The sequence below is a fragment of the Carcharhinus amblyrhynchos genome, chromosome 12 (genome assembly GCF_965287045.1).
Source record: "Carcharhinus amblyrhynchos chromosome 12, sCarAmb.v2.hapA, whole genome shotgun sequence".
NCBI classification, from domain to species: domain Eukaryota; kingdom Metazoa; phylum Chordata; class Chondrichthyes; order Carcharhiniformes; family Carcharhinidae; genus Carcharhinus; species Carcharhinus amblyrhynchos.
Genome location: NC_137335.1, coordinates 24,761,232 through 24,775,635, shown reverse-complemented (window position 1 = coordinate 24,775,635; position 14,404 = coordinate 24,761,232). Strand labels below are relative to the sequence as shown.

The 14,404-nt window shown below is 44.2% G+C and overlaps 1 protein-coding gene and 1 long non-coding RNA gene across 3 annotated transcripts in view; one reads left to right on the top strand and one right to left on the bottom strand.

Moving 5' to 3' along the window:
- LOC145350857 (uncharacterized) overlaps positions 1 to 14,404 on the top strand; it is a 150,302-nt gene that overhangs the window by 3,395 nt on the left and 132,503 nt on the right. The gene's annotated exons all lie outside the window — the stretch shown is intronic.
- The window catches only part of plg (plasminogen), a 126,765-nt gene that overhangs the window by 7,963 nt on the left and 104,398 nt on the right, over positions 1 to 14,404 (bottom strand). The window contains exon 17 of the mRNA XM_080200230.1: positions 8,047 to 8,153. Within this exon, the coding sequence (XP_080056356.1) occupies positions 8,047 to 8,153 (107 nt within the window). The remainder of the gene's footprint in view (positions 1 to 8,046; positions 8,154 to 14,404) is intronic.

The window sequence follows — 14,404 nt, the reverse complement described above, 5'->3', positions numbered from 1 at the left end:
AAAAACTCCTGCCATTGCTGTTCTACTGTCTTCCCTGCTAGGCTCCCTGTCCAATCAACTCTGGCCAGCTTCTCCCTCATGTTTTTGTAGTTACCTTTATTTAATTGTAATACTTGTAGCTCTGATCCCAGTTTCTCCCCTCAAACTGCAGGGTAAATTCTATCATATTGTGGTCACTGCTGCCTTAGAGTTCCTTCACCTCAAGTTCCGTAATCAAATCTGCCTCACTACACATCACCAAATCCAGAATTGCCTGTTCCCTAGTTGGCTCTGTCACAAACTGCTCCAAAAAAACCATCTCTTAGACAGTCCACAAATTCCATTTCTTAAGATCCACTACCTACCTAATTTCCTCAGTCCACCAGCATACTGGAGTCTCCCATGATTATTGTAATATTGCCTTTTTTATATGCCTTTGCTATCTCCTGATTTATTTTCTGCCGCACATCCTGGCTACTGCTAGGGAGCCTGTACATAACCCTCATCAGGGTCTTTTTACCTTTCGATTCCTCAACTCTCCCCAAGAGATTTTTTGCCTTCTGATCCTATTGTTTCTTGCTATTGATTTAACTTCATTCCTTACTAACAATGCAACCCCACCCCTTTCCCCATCTGTATGTCCTTTCGACATAAGAACATAAGAAATAGGAGCAGGAGTAGGCCATCCAGCCCTTCGAGCCTGCCCTGCCATTCAATAAGATCATGGCTGATCTATCGTGTCTCAGTTCCACATTCCCGCCCTCTCCCCATAACCCTTAATCCCCTCGCTTATCAAAAACCCATCAACCTGCGTCTTAAAAATATTTAGCGAGGCAGCCTCCACCACCTCAACGGGCAGACAATTCCGGAGATTCACCACCCTTTGAGTGAAGAAGTTCCTCCTCAACTCCATTCTAAACTGCCCCCCCTTTATCTTGAGGCTCTGCCCCCTAGTCCTACTGTCCTTTCTGAGCAGGAAGAGCCTCTCCACCTCTATCCTATCCATCCCATTCAACATCTTATACGTCTCAATGAGATCTCCCCTCATTCTTCTAAACTCTAACGAGTACAAGCCTAGTTTATTCAGCCTCTCCTCATAGCTCAACCCCCTCAACTCCAGCATCAGCCTAGTAAACCTCCTCTGCACTGCCTCCAAGGCCAAAATATCCTTGCGTAAGTACGGCGCCCAAAACTGCACACAGTACTCCAGCTGCGGCCTCACCAATGCCCTATACAGCTGCAGCAAGACTTCCCTACTTTTATATTCAGTCCCCCTCGCTATAAAGGCCAGCATCCCATTCGCCTTCCTGACCACCTGCTGCACCTGCAAGCTGGGTTTTTGCGACTCATGCACAAGGACCCCGAGGTCCCTCTGCACCGTCGCCTGCTGCAGTTTTTCGCCCCGTAAGTAATAGTCCTTCCTACCATTATTCCTACCAAAGTGGACCACCTCGCACTTGCCAACATTAAATTCCATTTGCCATTTCCTGGCCCATTCGCCCAGCCTATCTAGATCCTTCTGCAGACTCTCCGCGCAATTTGCCATTCCACCAATCTTGGTGTCATCAGCAAATTTCGACACCATACACTCGGTTCCCTCCTCCAGATCATCTACATAAATGGTAAATAGCTGAGGCCCCAGCACCGACCCCTGGGGCACTCCACTAGTCACCAATTGCCAATCTGAATAGCACCCATTAACCCCCACTCTGTCTCCTATTTGACAACCAATCCTCTATGCACACTAACACCCTACCCCCAACTCCATGCCCCCTTACCTTCGGCAATAACCTCTTGTGAGGTACCTTGTCAGATGCCTTCCGAAAATCAAGAAAGACCACATCCACCGCTCTCCTCTATCCACCACCCTAGACACATCCTCATAGAACTCAAATAAATTTGTCAGACACGACTTCCCCTTAACGAAACCGTGCTGCGTCTGCTCTATCAAGCAATTCCCCTCAAGATGCCTCGCTATTTCCTCCTTGATGACGGATTCTAACATTTTACCTACAACAGACGTTAAACTAACCGGCCTATAATTCCCTGCCTTTTGCCTGGCCCCCTTCTTAAACAACGGCGTAACATTAGCTGCTTTCCAATCTTGCGGCACTTCCCCGGAATCCAGCGACGTCTGGAAAATAACCAAGGCATCCACCATCACCTCCGCCATTTCTTTCAGAACCCTCGGATGCATTCCATCTGGTCCTGGTGACTTGTCCACAATCAGTCCCTCCAGTCTGTCGAGCACCGCCTCTCTAGTAACAATAATGTCATTGAGACCCTCCAGGCCTACCACCTTTCCATCGCTAACACCCGGCAAATTATTCACGTCTTCCTCCGTGAAGACCGAAACAAAAAGTTATTCAAGACCTCAGCCATTTCCCCATCCCCTACCACTAAGTCCCCCCTCTCATCCTCTAAGGGTCCAACGTTCACCCTAGCCAGCCTCTTCCTTTTTATATATTTATAAAAACTCTTGCTATCCTTTTTTATATTAAGCGCTAGCCCAGCTTCATAGTTTCTCCTACCCTTCTTTATCAACTTCTTTGTCAATCTTTGTTGACATTTAAACCTCTCCCAATCCTCTTCTCGCCCACTACTCTTAGCTACTCTAAATGCCTCCGCTTTTAATTTAACCACTTTCCTTCACCTCCTTCGTTATCCACGGCTTATTACCTCTCCTCCTACGGTCCTTTTTGACCATCGGAATAAATTTCTGCTGAGCACCAAGAAAGATCTCCTTAAAGATCCTCGACAGGACACATCCTTGGATATTTAGATCCCAGCCCTGATCCCCTTGCAGCCACGTCTCTGTGATGTCCACGACATCATACCGGCCAATTTCAATGCGTGCAACAAGCTCATTTACCTTGTTCCGTTTACTATACGCATGTAGGTACAACACCTTCAGTCCTGCATTGATCACCTCCCTTCTCATACTTGTCACCTTTTGTGCTCTGCCTGAGGTTAGATTCTTGCCACCTGATATAATCCCCGTTCTATTACATGGTCTGGAAACTTTACTAACTTCTTCTGAGCCCTTGGCTGCTTTTAACTAGTTGAAAGTCCTCACCATTAACCTGCACTTCTACCCTGTCCTTTAACTTTGATTTTCTAATTCTCCGTACAAGATGGAGCACGTAAAAGCCAGTTGTTGGAAAGTCAGTGTTAATGTGGCGATAGTATAAAGGTTGCTTAAGGAGCCTTTGGAAAAGAATGTATCAGTAAAGGAAATGGGTATTGAAGCAGTAGCAGTGATACAAATGCAACTAAAATGGGTGATTGGGCTTAGGATAGCAAGGAGATTCTTCCCTGGATACTGATGAAGCGAGATAGATTACTGGAGGTTATGCAGAAGATCTTAGATTGGAAGGTCAAGATGTTGAATCAGTTTGGGTGGAGCTAAGAAACAAGGTGCAGATCATAAGAAATAGGATCAGGAGCCTGCTGCCAGGCCCTTCAAGCCTGCCCCACTATTCAATATGATAATGGCTGACCTATATCAACCTCAACTCCTTTTCTGTGCCACTTCCCCATCTATTCCTTGATCTATCAAAAATTTATTCACCTCCATGTACTTCTAATGATCCAGCCTCCACTACCATTTGGGACAGAGAATTCCAGAGATTCATCACCCTCTGCGAGAAGTCTCAATGCAGCTGAGTTTTAAATGACTGACCCTTTACCTTGTAGCAATGTCACCTTGTTTGAAACTCTCCCACTAGTGAAAACATCTCACCATCTACCCAGTCCTGCTCCCTTAGGATCATTATTAATCCAGAAATTCAGTTAATTTTCTGGGCACCTGGGTTTGAATCCTGCCATGGCAGGTGGTAGAATTTGAACTCAAAAAAAAAATCTGGAATTAAGAATCTATTGATTAGCATGGATCGATTGTCAGAAAAACCCATCTAGTTCACTAATGCACTTTTTCTGACCGAGAGGCGTGTTTTTGGAGTTGGATGAAAACAGGGAGCTAGATGAAACAGGCAGGCAGCAAAGGCTACAAACGAGAATGTTGATTGGTAAGTAAATGTTATTTTTTCTTTTTGCTCCTGGCATTGTGGTTGTTGTACAGTACTATACTGTTTCTGTGTAATTTCCATGGTTTATAGTTTGGAAAGGTTGTACTTGGTAGTAACAAGGAGCAGGAAAGAAGAGCCCTAGAAAATTGGATATAATCTGAAACAAAACATCTTTCAAAAGTTTAAAGGGATAAGACATGACAGGAGAACTCTGAGCCGTGGTTTGCTCCTGTTGCTCCATGTGGCAGGCTGGGAACAGACTGAAGATCTAATGAGTAAATTGAAAGAGTCTAAGGAGCTGTTTGCAACCATGGAGAAAAGATTCTGAAATAAGTAGAACGCCCATACAAAGTTATCAAACCTCTGCATGTAATTCTGAAACAAAGGCAACTGAACTCACCAAAGCAGTTGTTGAGCTGAATGAAATGATTAATAAGTTTGTAAAAGAATTTGACATTAGAGTAAATAAATATTTAGGTGAAATTGTGAAAAATGTAGAGATGAAAATGTGCAGAAGGCAGTGCATCATCTCTTGGCTAGACTAGGAGATGATTTAAGTGAAAGGAACAAAATTCTTTTTGTGCATGTCTATGCCAGTGCGAGGTGGTCCACTTTGGTAGGAATGGTAGGAAGGATTATTACTTACGTGGCGAAAAACTGCAGCAGGCAGTTGGGACCTGCAGAGGGACCTCGGGGTCCTTGTGCATGAGTCGCAAAAACCCAGCTTGCAGGTGCAGCAGGTGGTCAGGAAGGCGAATGGGATGCTGGCCTTCATAGCGAGGGGGATTGAATATAAAAGTAGGGAGGTCTTGCTGCAGCTGTATAGGGCATTGGTGAGGCCGCAACTGGAGTACTGTGTGCAGTTTTGGGCGCTGTACTTACGCAAGGATATTTTGGCCTTGGAGGGAGTGCAGAGGAGGTTTACTAGGCTGATGCCGGAGTTGAGGGGGTTGAGTTATGAGGAGAGGCTGAATAAACTAGGCTTGTACTCGTTAGAGTTTAGAAGAATGAGGGGAGATCTCATTGAGACGTATAAGATGATGAATGGGATGGATAGGATAGAGGTGGAGAGACTCTTCCCGCTCAGAAAGGACAGTAGGACTAGGGGGCACAGCCTCAAGATAAAGGGGGGGGGCGGCTTAGAACAGAGTTGAGGAAGAACTTCTTCAAAGGGTGGTGAATCTCTGGAATTCTCTGCCCGTTGAGGTGGTGGAGGCTGCCTCGCTCAATATTTTTAAGATGCGGGTTGATGGGTTTTTGATAAGAGAGGGGATTAAGGGTTATGGGGAGAGGGCGGGAATGTGGAACTGAGCCACGACAGATCAGCCATGATCTTATTGAATGGCGGGGCAGGCTCGAAGGGCTAGATGGCCTACTCCTGCTCCTATTTCTTATGTTCTTATTCATCTGGTGTTGATTAGAACAATGAAATTATAAAATTTGTTCAGAAGGAAGTGATTGAGGAAAATAATTTTGAAGTTGTCAATCAATAATACACATTATTTAACAAATATAAAGAGCCAATAAAAGGTCATCAACAGAGTAGCAGAGGAAGAAAACTTATGTTCTGCATTAACTTTGGGAAACCTGTGCAAATTCATTAGTTACACAGCTCATGGTAGCACTAAAACTGAATATTTTATTATCTGTCCATTTCCGTTTATCTTTTCCAAGCTATGACGTCCAAGACAGGAGAGTGATCCCTCATGGTTTGCACCCATTGTTTAATTGAAATCCTCATTAGTTAAAGACTTGGGAATTCTGCTGATGGCACCATCAAGCTCCTCATAGAACCAGTCTTTCACCTCTAATGGATCAGTGTGTTACAGCATAGATACTCATGAGGTTAACTCCTTTATTCTTTCATGGCATGTGGGTGTTCCTGGTAAGACCAACATTTGTTGCCAATCCCTATTTGTCCTTGAAATGAGTGGCTTGCTGGGCCATTTCAGAGGGAAGTTAAGAGTCAATTACACTGTGGGTCAGGACTCATATGTAGGCCAGAATGAGTAATGATAGCAGATTTTCTTCCCTAAAAGAGATTAGTGAACCCACATGGGTATTTACAACAATCGACGATAGATTCATGGTTATAACAAGCTTCTAATTCCAGATTTATTAATTGAATTTTAACTTCCACCAGTTTCCATGGTAGAATTTGAATCTATGCCCCCACCATATTAGCCTAGACCTTTGGATTAATAATACAGTGACATTAGCACTCTCCCACCATTGCTCCCATAACTGACCCTATTTGAGTTTATTCCAATTTATGGTGCTGTTTGCTGCCCCATTATTTTATGTTATGGGTTTTTAAGATATCTGAATGAGAGTTTGAGACTTACAGATTTCTACATGAACCATTTATCGGTTACCTTTAACTATTTACAGATCCAAGGTATGTTCGTGCATGGAGCTGTTGTCTCCATGAAGGTAAATTCTTACTTAGAGAAATTCTCCGCAGACTGTTCTGAGAGTCTATTACCATATGACTGTATGCATTATACCATGGACTGTGCAATTCCCAGGTCCCATGGTTAATCTTTGCCCTACTAAGCAACGTTATATTACTGTGGCTTGCAGGCACCACAGCCCATTCTAAGACATTTGTGGGCAGTTCTGTCATCAAGAGCAGTGAACTGTAACTCCCTGCTCACGTGTTTCCTCTGAACTCTTCCTCTGCCAGATGAATGTGCAGGTAGGGTTTTGATTAGGTTGATTGGCAGATTCATGTGCTTAAGGGGAGGGAAAAGCAGGCAGCTACTGCTGGGTTTTTAAAGAAGCAAGAGATCTCTCTTTTGGGAGACTGCAGTTTAGGACCTGCTAGAAGATCTAGGTCTTTCTTTAGAGGTGTTCATGAGGCTTGAGGACTCGCAATCCAAGTACAAACACAGAAGCCTCTGTGTTGCTAACTGATTTTGAAGAGGAGTTTAAGTCTATAAGAGGATTATTGCTTGAATTGGAACTAATAGAGATAGGTTAGTGGTTAAGAATTGTATCTTGTCATGTATAAGGATTTCAATTGGTAAAAGTTAAGCTAATTCATTTGTTACAGGTAAACGGTATTGTTAAGTAAAGTTTGTTTAAATAAAAGCTTCCTGGTGCGTCAATAAAAGTGACACAGCTTAACCCCACTCTCATCCCAAAATAGAAAAACTGTTGGGTTCTAGTGATGCTTCATAACATATTTTGAGGTTTCTAACTGTCCCTTAACACTTATCACTCTTATTTGCTGCCTCCCATGTATTAAGGACCTATGGAGAAACTAAAGTATCCACTTCAGGGCACAAGCTTATGCAAAGTTGATAGAGATCCTACACTGCCCAAATGTGAGGATCCATCTCACAACCTCCCCAACTCAATCTAAAAGACTGCAAAGCGCTATGTTTTATGCCAGTTTCATGGCAGGAGTTCCTGGAAAGATGACATTTAGTCATTAGTTCATCTTTGTGTTCCACTCCAGATTTTTAGTCAGGGTTTACTCCCTTAGCCTTCAGCTCCCCTGAGATACTCAAGGCAGCGGAGCTATTTACCTGTAGCTAGAGGTTTGGTTATGAGGATCAGGGTTTGTTTACATGCCAGTGGGCTTACTCTCTGGGGTTCAAATTTTCTCCCAATTCCTCCGAAGTTACACAGGAGCCAAATTTCCACATGTTGCCATGATTAGGCACAGCTGAGAACCTTTCGGTGGAAAGGTTGTGTACTGACAGGGAGAGACTTGCACATTTAACTCTCCTTTTCAAATTGCTGCTAGCCAGCAGTGTGTAAGCTGAAAATGAGAAATAAACTAGCACACAAAAAGTGAGAAGCATTGCTAACCTTCTTCACCCTTCATTAGATGCATCACACTGACCTGTTGGATATAAAGGCTCACATTACCTAGCTGTTATCAACAACTGTGTAACGATGAACAGTCTGGGATCAATGCCTTCAGGAGAGGACAGGTGAAGGGGGAAGCAAATTAGTGGAGAACAGAGGAGAGGAAATATCAAACAATTAAGCACATAGGTATTCAATAAATATTTACATTAATTTGTACCTTGTGTCTCACCCCAGCCTGTAACAAAGCATTCAGATTCACTTGGTAATATATAGCCTTTTGTTGGCAAACAGATTAAAGCGACTTTGTCATTCAGGACTGCTGGCCTAAAATCAAAAGTGTGATACAAATTATTTTAATTTAATGTGCATAAAATGATTACATCTCAACTAACTGATACGTACATTTTTTCTTCAACTTGTAAACTGAAAATACTTCATTGATCAGCGATGCTACATGGTATAGCTTTGTATGAGAGCTTTTATTTATAAAACAAATCAGCTGATGTAACAGCAAGTGAGCAAATGACTACTTGAATTAATTGTACCTTTTGTTGAGTGCTTTATAAGTATCCAGAAATACATTATGTTAAGGGATGGAGAGAGGCTACATCAGAGAGTGAGGTGAAAGATAGACAAAGATTGGAATCAGAGAGAGGAAGGAAAGTGACCATTTTTTTTCATGCTAATAGTCCAACTTTCAATAGAAAATACCGGCTGAAGGATAACTAATTTCCTGTCCTGCTTGACCACCAATGGAAAAGGCAAATGCAAATTACACACAATGCTAAGAAAGAGATTCTAAGTGTTAACACAAATTAAACAGAGAAATATTTCTCTCTTTTGCAGAAATAGCAGTGATGGGTTGAACTCTGCTATAGGGGAGTTTTGTTTCAGTCACAAATACCAGACTTGTGCACAGAATTTCTCAATCTTATTCATTATTTGGATCCAGTTTTCATGCGCTCATTGCAGAACAGAAGGGCCAATGAGAAAGTAACACTTCCAGAGGTCATTCCAGTGGTTGCTAATTGAAGGGGGAAGGTGAATCATGCAACATTTGCTGATGTTCACCAAGCACTCGTTGTGAATCATACACTGGTCCTATAGAACCATAGAAATGATACAGCATAGAAGGGGATCATTCAACCCATCTTGTCCATGCAGACCCAAGACACACAGGCACTCTTTCTAATTCTATGTTTCTGCACATGGCCCACAGCACTGCAACTTATAGCATTGAAGATGCAAATCCCAGTTATTTTTTAAACGAGTTTAGGGTCTCTGCCTTCACCATCCACTCAGTCAGCGAATTCCAGACACCCACCATCCTCGGTGTAAAAAGGTTTTTCCTCATATCCCCTCTAACCCTTCTGCCACTTAGCTTGAATCTATGACCCCAGTTTTTTGGCTGCTCTATAACATCCCTGACCCTAACACCAGGCAGACTCCATATCATCTTGGATTCATTTCTGCAGCCACAGAAGCGCCTGCCTGTCTGTACCCTTGCTATTGAATCCCCTATCGCTATAGTCCTCCTGCTCATTTTCCTCTCTGTCTGTGCAGCAAAGATACCCATGGTGCCATGCCCCTCTACCGCGGCTACATTCGCTCCCTGGAGAGGGAGCATGTGGTGTCTGCGGGCACAGTCGATGCCTTCCATGCCTGCTGGGCACTGCAGGGGCTGGGGTGTGTTACAGACCCCGACAATCACATTTTGATTTGTGTCTTAAGTTTCCTTTGTACTTTTGTTTTTGTTTGGGCTGTTCCCCTTCCTTTTGGGGAGCTGCCCCTTTTATTTGTCATAACTTAATTTGAGTTTGTCTATTTGGTTTGACCTTGAAAGAGAACCCATGGTGCCATGAACTTGGCTGTTGCTGCTTCACCTTCATCCCTCCCCACCAAACAGTATCCAAAGTAATTTACCTGTGTGAGAGGGGGTTAACCACAGGGCATTCCTGTACTTCCTTCCTGAGCCTTTCACTTTGTCTGATGGTCACCCATTCCCTTTCTGCCTGTGTAATCGTCACCTGCAGTATGACCACCTCAATAAGTGTGCTATCCACTATATTCCCAGCATTTTGGATGCTCTACAGTGAGTCACTTGCAGCGCCAGCCCTAAAATGCGTTTATCCAATAGCTACAACTGCATGTGATTGTTAGGGAGACTGGAATTATCCCTCATCTCCTACATTGCACAAGATGAGCATACCATGGGTCTGAGGTCTCCTGCCACGATTTCTCTCTACATTAAGCTAGTTACTGCCTTTAATAGAACTTAATTAAATTAGGGATCTTCCTTTGTTTCAAACACGATTATTATAATTGAAAGTCTCTACCTTACCTTTCTTTAATATATTATACATTTAAAAGTAAGTTTTTGTTGGGACCATATCACTTTCTGAACTGTGACGTTGCCTCTGAAAGCCACTGTTGGTGGCCCAGATAGTCCCTGCTGCAAGGCCACTGCGTGCCTTGCTGAGGATAGGTGAAAAAGGAAAGGAGCACTCCTTCCTCGCTGAACTCCCTCAGTCACCAAACTCCAGACCAAACAGCATCAACCCTGCAAGACGGCCTGCTTTTATACTGTCTGAATCTAGCCTCTGAAAACCTGTTTAAGCTAGTTACCTAATTACCTAGTTGCAGCTGCAAGCAGAGCCTGTAAAGAGCTCTGATTTAAAGCTGGTCTAAAGTTTACTTTCTTCCAACCCAAACAGCAACTTTTGCTTAATTACTAAATTAAAGATAGATTAGACTTTGGTTAGAAATTAATGCTTAAATTCTCTTAGTCACCAAATTCCAATTTAAGCACTGTACTGCAGCCCAAACTGGCCCTCGGGACACAAGTCTCACAGTAATAATTGTATTGAACTTGATTGAAAGCTTTCATTGTCAAAGCAAAAAGACAATGATTGTGGTATTATACACAATACATAGAACGTTTACCATAGTCACCCAAAATTCTTCTCTCAAGTTCTGGAGGTGTTAACATAATGTTTAATGTTAACATCTCTGCTAAAGGAGATGTATCTTGTAATGTGCATTGTCAGAGTTTTTCCTACAACCATCAGCTCAATAAACAACTTTTTGTAACTAGCTGGAAATGTAAGCTGATAATGGCACAAGTGGGAATGAAGCATCGGGGTGTTAGTAAAGGGTGAAACCAACAGACTGATTAATTTAAAGATTGAGAAAGAAAAAGGAATGATGAAGAAGGAAGGATCACTTAAGTCAAATTTGGTACTGAAAGAGAAGTTAAAGAAATAGAGAGCAAAAGATTGGATCAAGAAAGAAAAAAGGAGAATAACAGTTTTACATTTTAAAATTTAAAATGTTCTAAATCCCAGGAAGAATTTGCTGCACACAGCAGTGAGACTGAATCATTTAAACTGTTTCCTTTCTTGGCACAGTAGGAAGTCTCACAACACCTGGTTATAGACCGACCAGTTTATTTGATAGTAATTCCACATGCTTTCGGAAATGGTGTTCCTTCGTCAGGTGTGTGGAAGGTTCTGATCACAGAAGGGCATATAAAGTTACACAAAGTTTACAGAATACTGATTAGAATGCAAATCTTTACAGCTCACCTGCTATTCAAGTCTTAAAGATGCAGACAGTGTGAGTGGAGGTAGCATTAGCATAGGTTAAAGAGATGTGTATTGTCTCCAGACAGGACAGTAAGTGAGATTTTATAAGCCCAGGCAAGTCACGGGGGTTACAGATAGTGCGATATGAACCCAAGATCCCGGTTGAGACCATTCTCATGTGTGCAGAACTTGGCTATCAGTCTCTGCGCTGTCGTGTGACGTGAAGGCCGCCTTGGAGAACACTTACCCGAAGATCAGAGACTGAATGCCCGTGACCGTGAAATGTTCGCCAACAGGAAGGGAACAGTCTTGCCTGGTGATTGTCGAGCAATGTTCGTTCATCCGTTGTCGTAGCGTCTGCATGGTCTCCCCAATGTACCATGCTTCGGGACATCCTTTCCTGTAGTGTATTTGGTAGACAACGTTGGCCGAGTTGCAGGAGTATGTACTGTGTACCTGGTGGATGGTGTTCTCACATGAGATGATGTCATCCATGTCGATGATCTGGCACGTCTTACAGAGGTTGCTGTGACAGGGTTGTGTGGTGTGGTGGTCACTGTTCTCCTGAAGGCTGGATAGTTTGCTGCGAACAACAGTCTATTTGAGATTGTGCAGTTGTTTGAAGGCAAGAAGTGGGGCTGTGGGGATGGCCCTGGCGAGATGTTTGTCTTCATCAATGATGTGTTGAAGACTCCGGAGAAGATGTCGTAGCTTCTCTGCTCCTGGGAAGTACTGGACGACGAAGGGTACTGTGTCCACCGTGTCCCGTGTTTGTCTTCTGAGGAGGTCGGTGCAGGTTTTCGCTGTGGCGTGTCGGAAATGTTGATTGATGTGTTGAGCGCCATATCCTGTTCTTATGAGGGCATCTTTCAGCATCTGGAGGTGTCTGTTGTGATCCTCCTCATCGGAGCAGATCCTGTGTATACGGAAGGTTTGAACGTAGGGGATGGCTTCTTTAACGTGTTTAGGGTGGAAGCTGGAGAAGTGGAGTATCGTGAGGTTATCTGTGGGCATGTATGCCCAAGCCATCAGGAGGTGCGTCAACACCAGATTCATCAACCGCACTCGCAAGACAGCCCCAAACATCACCCGAGTACAACGCAATGCCATCCATGCTCTCAAGACCAACTGCAACATTGTCATCAAACCAGCAGACAAAGGAGGGGCCATCGTCATCCTGAACAGAATGGTTTACTGCAAAGAAGTGTACCGACAACTAAACAATGAGGAACACTACAGACAGTTACCCACAGATCCGACCAAAGAACACACCCTTCAACGCAACACTTTGATCAAGACCTTTGATCCGTACCTTCAAAGCACCCTCTGTGCTCTCATCCCACGTACTCCCTGCGTTGGAGATCTCTACTGCCTCCCAAAGATACACAAGGCAAACACACCCAGCCGTCCCGTCGTATCAGGCAATGGGACCCTGTGCGAGAACCTCTCTGGCTACGTCGAGGGCATTCTGAAACCCATTGTACGAAGAACCCCCAGCTTTTGTTGCGACACAACGGATTTCCTACGGAAACTCAGCACACATGGAGCAGTTGAACCAGGGACACTCCTCGTCACAATGGATGTCTCGGCACTCTACACCAACATCCCCCACGATGATGGCAGTGCTGCAACTGCCTCAACACAACGCCGACAACTGCCAGTTTCCAGATGCATCTGCTTCATCCTGGACCACAACGTCTTCACCTTCAGCAACCAGTTTTTCATCCAGACACACGGAACAGCCATGGGGACCAAATTCGCACCCCATTATGCCAACGTCTTCATGCACAGGCTCGAACAAGACTTCTTCACCACACAGAACCTTCAACTGATGCTATACACTAGATACATCGATGACATTTTCTTCCTTTGGACTCATGGTGAACAATCATTGAATCAGCTATATGACGACATCAACAAGTTCCATCCCACCATCAGACTCACCATGGACTATTCTCCGGAATCGGTGGCATTCTTGGACACACGCATCTCCAAGAAGGATGGTCATCTCAGCACCTCACTATACCGCAAGCCCACAGATAATCTCACTATGCTCCACTTCTCCAGCTTCCACCCTAAACACGTTAAAGAAGCCATCCCCTACGGACAAGCCCTCCGTATACACAGGATCTGCTCAGATGAGGAGGATCGCGACAGACACCTCCAGACGCTGAAAGATGCCCTCATAAGAACAGGAAAAGGTGCTCGACTCATCGATCGACAGTTCTGACGCGCCACAGCGAAAAACCGCACCGACCTCCTCAGAAGACACACACGGGACACGGTGCACAGAGTACCCTTCATTGTCCGGTACTTCCCCAGAGCAGAGAAGCTACGACATCTTCTCTGGAGTCTCCAGAAAAGCTGCAGCATGCTACAGTGCAGAGGGACCTGGGGGTCCTTGTGCATGAGTCGCAAAAACCCAGTCTGCAGGTGATCAAGAAGGCAAATGGAATGCTGGCCTTTATAGCGAGGGGGATAGAATATAAAAGTAGGGAGGTCTTGCTGCAACTGTACAGGGTACTAGTGAGGCCGCAGCTGGAGTACTGTGTGCAGTTTTGGTTGCCGCACTTGCGCAAGGATATATTGGCCTTGGAGTGCAAAGGAGGTTCACTAGGCTGATACCGGAGATGAGGGGGTTGGACTTTGAAGAGAGACTAAATAGACTGGGTCTGTACTCGTTGGAGTTTAGAAGGATGAGGGGTGATCTTATAGAGATGTATAAGATAATGAAGGGGATGGATAGGGTAGAGGTAGAGAGATTCTTTCAGCTTAGAAAGGATAGCAGGACTGGAGGGCGCAGCCTCAAGATAAGGGGGGTGCAGTTTAGATCGGAGTTGAGGAACTTCTTCACTCAAAGGGTGGTGAATCTCTGGAATTCTCTGCCCGTTGAAGTGGTGGAGGCTACCTCGCTAAATATATTTAAGACGCGGGTTGATGGATTTTTGATAAGAGAGGGGATTAAGGGTTATGGGGAGAAGGCAGGAAAGT